Source organism: Hemitrygon akajei, chromosome 4 (genome assembly GCF_048418815.1).
Source record: "Hemitrygon akajei chromosome 4, sHemAka1.3, whole genome shotgun sequence".
Lineage (NCBI taxonomy): Eukaryota > Metazoa > Chordata > Chondrichthyes > Myliobatiformes > Dasyatidae > Hemitrygon > Hemitrygon akajei.
Window position 1 is genome coordinate 2,899,992 of NC_133127.1, and position 9,577 is coordinate 2,909,568.

A 9,577-nucleotide genomic window follows, 5' to 3' on the forward strand; every position below is an offset into this window, starting at 1 on the left:
TGTGTTGCTATGAATTTTTCCACCGCTGATGTTAGGTTGACCAGTCTAGCATTCTGTTTTCTCTCAGTTCGCTTTTTTCAAATCTTGCGTTAGATTCGCAGCTCTCCAATACAGGGTCCAAAGACTGTTCGGAAACAGCCACCAATCCATCACGTGTTCACTTGGAGGGCGTTGTGAGTGTGGATGCGGGTTGGATTTCAATGTTTGAGAATTTGGAATGGGTATATGGATGGTAGGGGTATGGAGGGCTAAGGTCCGGGTTCAGGACAATGAGGGTAGGCAGCTTAAATGGTTCAGCATGGACTAGATGGGCTGAAGGGCCAGTTTCTGAGCTGTAATTGTCTATGACACTGATTCAATTCCTTTCAGTCCCTTTCTCTTGTGGGGTTCTGAGTTTTCCTTGCACTTGTTGGGGTTTATTTGTATCTTGTGTCATTCAGACACAGCCAGAGTACCTGGGCAATGGGGTTCAATGCTCTATGGAATTTGTATGCTCAGCTTCGGTTTCCTCCCACATTCAAAAGATCTATAACTTAGGGTTAATAAATTGTGGGCATTGGAGGCATGGCCACACTCGCGGGCTGCCCCCAGCACATCCTTGGACTGCGTTGGTCATCGACACAAAGTCTGCGTTTCAGTGTGTCTCGATGTACAGGTGACAAAAAAGGATAATCTAATCTTCAATTGGTCTGCTATTTCTGTCTTTCTCCGCTTGTAGCTCCCACATGTCCACTTACCCGGTGTAGGTGCTGAAGGTCCTGGGCCAGGGCTGATACAGGAGACATGTTTGTCACTCCACACCGTCCAGGCACTGACTTGAGATCTTCAGGTCTGTATAGCAAATGCCGCTCGTGCTCGGGCTCCCCCAGGTGCTCAATGACGTAGGTCCGATTACCGAGAACAATCACAGCACTGGCGAAGGGAGAGAAGACTGATCAGCTGAACTCTGTACATCCCAGTTGTTGGACAGAAAGTACCCCAGCCCTGTGTCCACACCAACTGGGCCATAACACAGCAAGACCCCTTCTCACAACAGAGACAGAGGCGCATCAGCAGCTTTACCTGAGTCCTGAGCAGGTGCTGGCTGAGACCTCAGATCCCGAGAAGCCTCGGACGGAGCCCTCGTAGTAACACTGAGTCTGTGGGGAGAGATTGATCACAGCGTTTTGAGAGAACTCAGTAACAAGGCAGCCCCTGCCCCACCTCCCCGTCAACATCAACGCTTCTCAGTCTCTGACCAGTCCTGAAGCGATAAAGGTGATCGATGAGGATAGAGGACTGGAAGTGGTAGGTGATTGGGAAGATTAAGCTACGGGGATCCACAGTAGATGAATTCAAAGTTGGCCTGGCCATAGAATACAGAAAGGTAGCGATGAAGGGCCTTCATCTGACTGTAAGTTTGTGAGCATGGATCAATGCTGGGTCCTCTCTGTGAGATACTTCAATGATTTGGACTAAAATGCCGATGAGCTCATTAGTAAATCTGCAGACGCACAAAGATAGGTGGTGTTGTGAATAGTGAGGAACAGAGGTCCCAGCACCAACCCCTGAGGTACAACTCTTGCTGCATACTTCCAGTCACCAGCACAACTCTCTGCACCCGTCACCCGTCACCCATCACCCATCACCCATCGCCCATCACCCATCACCCATCACCCATCACTTGTCACCTATTACCAGTCACTCGTCATCTGTCACCCATTACTTATCACCCGTCACCCATCACTCATCACCCATCACCCGTCACCCATCATGTGTCACCCATCACTTATCACCCAGCCGACTGTGGATCCAGTCTGCCATCCTTGTCAAACCCTTTGGGCCTTGTCCCTCTGGGCCAGTCGAGCATATGCGATCTTTCTAAAGTCATTGGGCTGCCTTCGTAGATTTCCTTAGTTAACTCTTGAGATCAGTTAGATGTGATCTTCCCCACACAAAACCGCGCTGACTCCTAATCAGCCCATCTATACAAAGTTCTTGTCCCTCAGAACAACTCACTCACCATTCATGTCTAGCTTACCTCCCTACTTGTCTCCAGGTTTAATCCTACAGCCCCGTCTGAGAAAGAGAACAGCAGAGGCATCTCTCTAATCTCCAGGTATCTCACCTGTTCCTCATCAGTAAACTTCCAGCTACTAAAACAAAAGGATTTTACAGCGCCTATTGAAGTACCAAACCGAGATTGAGATACCATGCCTTCACTGCTGGAGAACAAACTGAAGCCATTGTAACTGCTGGCTAAACAGTGGGTGAAGTTTGGAACTGAACATGACCCCTGCACCCTGGCAGCGAGCAGAGAGCAGGGCAAAATAAACCCACGCTCAGTGCCGAGAGTTTGCGAAGTTTGCTCACCGGTTCCTTCTCCTGCTCTGTCACCAGAGACCCGTTCGAATCGTAGTGTGAGACCTGGAAGCCTCTCGGCAAGAGGATGCTGTAGCAGAGAAACAGAAAGGAAGAAGCTGTGACTGAGGAGCCTCATCAACTGTGGAATGGCAGTGCGCTCTACACCAACCACGGGGGCTGGAGTCTTATCTGCACACATGGGAGAGGGTTAACGGCAGGACCCTTGGGTTCCAAGTCCATTGCTCTCTGAAAATGGCGATGCGAGTAGGTTTGACAGTAAAGGAGGAGATCACGTTTGGGGGACTGAGTAAAAGAGTTAGGAAGTCCAGTTGAAACTGTGTAGAGGGTTGGTTAGGCTGTGCTTGGAGTACTGTGTGCAATTCCAGTCACCCGACTACAGGAAGGATGCAAAGCTTTTGAGGGGCTGCAGGATTCTGCCTGGATGAGAGGATATGGTCTATAAGGAGAGGCTGGACAAACATGTTGTTTTCTCTGGAGCTGAGGGGAGATCTGATAGCGGTTTATGGATAGGGTAAACAATCATAATAATTTTCCCAGGGTTAAAATAGGTAATATTAGAGGGAATACATTTCAGGTGAGAGAGGGCAAGTTTAAAGGAGATGTGCCAGAGATGTTTTTTTTTACACTAGAGAGTGCCTGCAATGAGTAGTGATGTTTGAGAGTCTGTTGCACAGACAAGTCAATGTACAGGGACAGGAGGAGTATGACTCGTGTACAGGAAGAATAGATTTGGTTTAATTTGGTATAGTCATTATGCACGAAGAGAGAAAGATAAGCTTTATTTCTCACACTGTATGTACATTGAAACACAGTGAAATGTGTCATTTGTGTCAAATCAAATCAGTGAATATAGTGTTGGGCAGCTTGCAGGTGTTATCACACTACAGGCTGCCCACAATATAGACTGCCCACAACTCACTAACCCTAACCCACATGTCTGGAGGAAACCCACACAGTCGCAGGGAGAACCATAGAACATTACAGTGCAGAAACAGGCCCTTCGGCCCTTCTTGGCTGTGCCGAACCATTTTTCTGCCTAGTCCCACTGACCCGCACCTGGACCATATCCCTCCATACCCCTCTCATCCATGTATCTGTCCAAGTTTTTCTTAAATGTTAGAAGTGAGCCCACATTTACCACTTCAACTGGCAGCTCATTCCACACTCCCACCACTCTCTGTGTGAAGAAGCTCCCCCCAATGTTCCCTTTAAACTTTTCCCCCTTCACCCTTAACCCATGTCCCCTGGTTTTTTTGCCCCCAAGCCTCAGTGGAGAAAGCCTGCTTGCATTCACTCTATCTATACCCATCATAATTTTATATATCTTTATCAAATCTCCACTCATTCTTCTATGCTCCAGGGAATAAAGTCCTAACCAATTCAACCTTTCTCTGTAACACAGTTTACAGTCCCGGCAATATCCTTGTAAACCTTCTCTGTACTCTTTCAACCTTATTAATATCCTTCCTGTAATTAGGTGACCAAAACTGCACACAATACTCCAAATTCAGCCTCACCAATATCTTATACAACCTCACCATAACATTCCAACTCTTATACTCAATACTTTGATTTATAAAGGCCAATGTACCAAAATCTCTCTTTACGACTCTATCTATCTGTGACGCCACTTTTAGGGAATTATGTATCTGTATTCCCAGATCCCTCTGTTCTACTGCACTCCTCAGTGTCCTACCATTTACCTTGTATGTTCTACCTTGGTTTGACCTTCCAAAGTGCAATACCTCACACTTGTCTGTATTAAACTCCATCTGCCATTTTTCAGCCCATGTTTCCAGCTGGTCCAAATCTGCCTGCCCTTTCCCCTTCCCTCGCCTGACGGTAACACAGTTACCTGTGCCCTGCCCCTTTGGCGTAGCTACCTCCCTGAAACTAATATCTATAAACTCCTCATTCTCCCAAATGATCCAGAGGTCATCCAGCTCCTGCTCCAGTTCCCAAATTCCTTACAGGCAGTGGTGGGAATTGAACCCTGTTCGACATTACACTAACTGCACATTACAGTGCTGCCGTAACCTGTTACTCTTCTCTGTTGCCTGTGATTGAAGTGATCCCTCGATCCCCCGATCCCCCTCCTCTCTCCACACCAGCATACCTGGCACTGAGCCCAGCACAAGGGGGTGTGGAGGGTACTTGGTGGCTCCACTTACAGTCGGGTATCTGACAGAAACGGGCAGGGTGGGCTTCTCCAGGACCTCTGCCTTGTTTCCAACAGAAATGCGAAGACTCACTCACGTGTTCCTGCTGAGATCCAGCGTTAGGTGCTCCCCCGCAAGCTCCACCAGGATGCTGATGTGGTCTGGATAGCTGCCCTGTGTGGGGACAAGGCAGATGGTCAGTGGACTGTGATCTGCGCGTGGTCACTCCTCATTATGTGGTCAAGCAGGTGCTAAATCCACCCATGCACCTGAGGCTGTTCTGCCCATCCATAACATGTTATCCCTTCTAACCTATTCCGGTAGTTCCTCAGGTAACTGAAGTAAAGGATTCTGGAATTATTATGCTGCAAGAGGCCATTCGGTCTATCGAGTTTATGATGGCTGCTGGGAACAGATTCCTATCACATATAATGGCCCCCCCCCTTTCCTGACAACCCTCTCTGGTGTCCATTCATTTCCTTTCCGACAATATGGTTCTGCATCCCTTCAGATGGTGATCCACGTCATTTCCACCTCAATCAAATCTTCTGATAACCTGCAGACAGCACGGCCTGCGTCCCCTTCTGTCACCGTGCTCTGAAAAGGATGTGGCGTTCAACAGAAGTGCAGAAAATCTCACCAGGGAGGTTCTGGGGATCAGGGGTTTCATACCACAGAGAATATTACAGCACCTGACAGGCCCTGTGGTTGACATTTTAACCTACTCCGATCCATTTCTCATTTGTACACGTGCCTGTCTAAGAGTCTCTTCAATGTCCTGAATGCATCTGCCTCTGTCATCACTCCTAGCAGCGTGTTCCACCACTCTGTCATCACTCCTAGCAGCGTGTTCCACCACTCTCTGTGTAAAGAACTTGCCTCTGACATCCCCACCTACACTTTAAAATTATGTCCCCTCCTTTTAGCCAATTCTGCCCCTGGGAAGTGTCACTGGCTGTCTTCTCAATCTATGCCTCTCACCATCTTGCACAGTTCACCTCTATCAGTCACCTCTCATCCTCCTTCACTCTAAAGAGAAAAGCCCTCGCTCTCTAATCCAGGCAGCATCTTGGCAAATCTCCTCTGCACCCTCTCGAAAGCTTCCATTTCCTTCCTTTAATGGGGCAACTGGAATTTGGACACAATTTTCTATATATGATCTAACTATGTAGAAATGAGATTGAACCTTGTAACTGGGCAACCTACCCTGGGGAGTTCGCTTGCATCATCACATCCTCCCTAAAGCACTGAGACCACAACTGCATGCAGTACTTCTCTGGTGAACCACCAAATATATAAATATATATAATATATAAAGTTCACTCAAAATCTGCAGATTGTGCTGTCAATCCGTTTAACCCAGCATAGAAAAGAAGTTGCTTGTACCTCCCTGCTTCTAGCCACACTATAGGCAGAACACAAATCAGAAATGCCAATGGCCAGTGCTGGAGGTACGGCCATAATCATGGGCATTTGTATTGTGTGCACGAGTCCAAATGGCATGGGGAGCACATTGAGATGGGTTCAGAATAATGTACATAAAATTCTGGAGGAACTCATCAGCTCAGACAGCATCTGTGGAAAGGAATGAACTATTCCGGAAGTATCCGGGGCAGAGTTCTGTCAAGTGCTAAGTGAAGCAGTGACTCATAACAAGGGATCCACTGGGGAAGAGTGATCATAATATGATAGAATTTAATATTCACTTTTGAGAGGAGGGAAATTTGAAACTGCTTCTTAAGTTTAATTACGGCAATTAGAAGGGGAAAAGGGCAGATTTGTTACATGTACGGTAACATGCAAATGTCTTAGGCACATATATATAGCTAGGGTGCCTAAGACCTTTGCACAGTACTGTGTCAACATGGAGCAAAGAGTGAATTTGTAAATCTGGTGGGAACAAAGGATGTTTGGAATGGCAAGAGTGGAGCACTGTGGGACAGGTGGCAGAGAAGGCGTGCCAAGTAGGGGGTGGCACAGGTGCAGATACACCTAGCACTGGGACACCAACCAAGGCCTTTTGATTCCAAACAATTGGCTTATTGATCACTACAGAATGTCTCTCTGGTGCTACTCACTCCCTCTCCTCTTCTTTCCCTTTCTTCTAACCATGATTCCCCTCTCCCTGCTCCCTGCCCACTCTCAGTCCACAATAGAGACCCATATCAGAATCAGGTTTATCATCACTCACATATGTCATGAATTTTGATTTTTTTTTTTGCAGCAGTACAGTGCAAGACATGAAATTACTACAGTACTGTGAAAAAGTCTTTGGCATCCTAGCTATGTATATGTGCTATCTTTGCACAGAACTGTAAACTGAAAATATAAGTCACAGATTATTTCTGCAGAATGTTGAGGAGCTATCTCATAAATCAAAACAAAGAAGTATTCTGTCAAGGAAATAAAGACTTGATGAGAAAAATGACAGAAAAATTAGGATGGTATCAAACTGCAAAAATGTGTATGATGTCTCAAAGAGTTGGGTTAGGGCAGAAAGATGGGAAACCAGACATCGAAGATGATTAAATGTAACAAAGGCAAAAACAGTTGACAATGAAACAAAAGAAGAGGCAATTCCTTTCACTTAGGCTGTTTTTCACAGAAATGGGCTTGTGTAACTTACTACACCTGGCTGCACAGAGCTCTCTTTACGTTTCCACCAGCTCTTGGTCGTCCGTCAGGATCTGTGAATGACTCTGAAGCTGAGTTAGTCGAACAGAGATCACACCGTCCAACTGTGGAACCCCAGCAATGAATTACCTGCAGTGAGGCGGCCAAATTCCGCTTCTTCTTCCCAGACACGACATACGGGAATACGAATCTGTAATCCGTGAGCTCCTGGAAAAGCCTCTCCATGCGTAGTTGACTTGCTGCTTAAAATACAAAGGGAAGATCACTTCACTGAGTATACATCATTGACAGTCCCACTTGGTGAAATGGTGACCAGAGGTGTGAGCCGTCAGATGAAATGTTAAACCCAGGGCCACTTAATAAGCTCAAAGTAAATTTATTATCAAAGTACATATACAGTATGTCACCATATACAACTCTGAGATTTTTTCTCTTGCAGACAATAAGTCCAAGGAACACAACAGAATGAATGAAAGACCAAACCAACAGGAAGGACAAATAACAAATGTGCAAAAGACAACTGTGCAAATAGAAAATAATAATAATAATCATAATAATAATAATAATTAGTAAATAAGCATCAAGAACGTGAGATGAAAAGTCATTGAGAGTGAGTTTATAGGTTGTGGGAACAGTTCAGTGATGGGGCGAGTGAAATTGAGTGAAGTTAATCCCTGCTGGTTCAAGAGCCTGATGGTTGAGGGGTAATAACTGTTTCTGAACCTGGTGGTGTGAGGCCTGTCATTCAGTACCTCCTTCCTGATGGCAGCAGTGAGAAGAGAGCATGACTTTGGTGATGAGAGTCCTTGAAGATGGATGCTGCTTTCCTGCGACAGCATTCCGTGTAGCTGTGCTCAATGGTGGGGAGAGCTTTACCTCAGGGCCACGTCCACTACTTTTTGTAGTATTTTCCATCAAAGGCATTAGTGTTTCCATACCAGGCTGTGAAGCAACCAGTCGGTATACTCTCCACCACACAATGCCAAATCTTTGTAAACTTCTAAGGAAGTAGAAGCTTCATAATTGCCGTACACACTGGGCTTAGGACAGATCCTCCAAAATAATAACACTGACAAACTTAAAGTTTCTGACCCTCTCCATCTCTGATCACCTGATGATGAAGCTCTGGAGTCATTCTCCTGAAGCCAGGAATAGGCTGCTTAGTCCTGCTGACTTTGAGTGAGATGTTGTTGTGGCACCACTCAGCCAGATTTTCAATCTCCCTCCTGTATGCTGATTCCTCACCACCTTTGATTCAGACTTCAACAGTGGTGTCATCAGCAAACTTAAATATGGCATTGGATATGTGCTTGGCCACACACAACTCACTTCTGAGGCAGAGTTCCAAAGTTCCATCACCAAAAGCTCTCAAAGCCCTCATCACATCGGAGTACAGTGAATCACCGAACTCTCCAATTGCTTCATCACGTCGGAGTACAGTGAATCACCGAACTCTCCAATTGTTTCATCACGTCGGAGTACAGTGAATCACCGAACTCTCCAATTGCTTCATCACGTCGGAGTACAGTGAATCACCGAACTCTCCAATTGCTTCATCACGTCGGAGTACAGTAAATCACCGAACTCTCCAATTGCTTCATCACGTCGGAGTACAGTGAATCACCGAACTCTCCAATTGCTTCATCACGTCGGAGTACAGTGAATCACCGAACTCTCCAATTGCTTCATCACGTCGGAGTACAGTGAATCACCGAACTCTCCAATTGCTTCATCACGTCGGAGTACAGTGAATCACCGAACTCTCCAATTGCTTCATCACGTCGGAGTACAGTGAATCACCGAACTCTCCAATTGCTTCATCACGTCGGAGTACAGTGAATCACCGAACTCTCCAATTGCTTCATCACGTCGGAGTACAGTGAATCACCGAACTCTCCAATTGCTTCATCACGTCGGAGTACAGTGAATCACCGAACTCTCCAATTGCTTCATCACGTCGGAGTACAGTGAATCACCGAACTCTCCAATTGCTTCATCACGTCGGAGTACAGTGAATCACCGAACTCTCCAATTGCTTCATCACGTCGGAGTACAGTGAATCACCGAACTCTCCAATTGCTTCATCACATCGGAGTACAGTAAATCACCGAACTCTCCAATTGCTTCATCACATCGGAGTACAGTGAATCACCGAACTCTCTTTTCTTTTTCAATATTTTTGTTGATTTCTTACAAAAAAAAGAATACAGAGTACAGGAGGATGTATATCATATATCAATTACAATATATGTGAATCATACTTATAATGTCATTATTCCATCTTCATGTAAATTAAATTGAATTGTAATATTGAAAAGTAATAACTTTATTATTAAAAAAATCTAAACCCACTACCAAGAAAAGCTGTTTGGTAAAGAAAGAAAAAAGGAAAAAAAATCCTTATCATATAGAAAAACTAA

The 9,577-nt window shown here is 45.6% G+C and overlaps 1 protein-coding gene across 1 annotated transcript in view; it reads right to left on the minus strand.

The window, feature by feature from the left end:
• Positions 1–7,382, minus strand: part of LOC140725866 (disintegrin and metalloproteinase domain-containing protein 12-like) — a 175,279-nt gene extending 167,897 nt beyond the window's left edge. The window contains exons 1-5 of the mRNA XM_073041810.1: positions 7,287–7,382; positions 4,621–4,697; positions 2,353–2,431; positions 1,063–1,139; positions 738–912 (exon numbers count right to left, since the gene is read on the minus strand). Coding sequence (XP_072897911.1) covers positions 738–912; positions 1,063–1,139; positions 2,353–2,431; positions 4,621–4,697; positions 7,287–7,382 — 504 coding nt within the window. The remainder of the gene's footprint in view (positions 1–737; positions 913–1,062; positions 1,140–2,352; positions 2,432–4,620; positions 4,698–7,286) is intronic.
• Between the last annotated feature and the right edge of the window lie 2,195 nt (positions 7,383–9,577).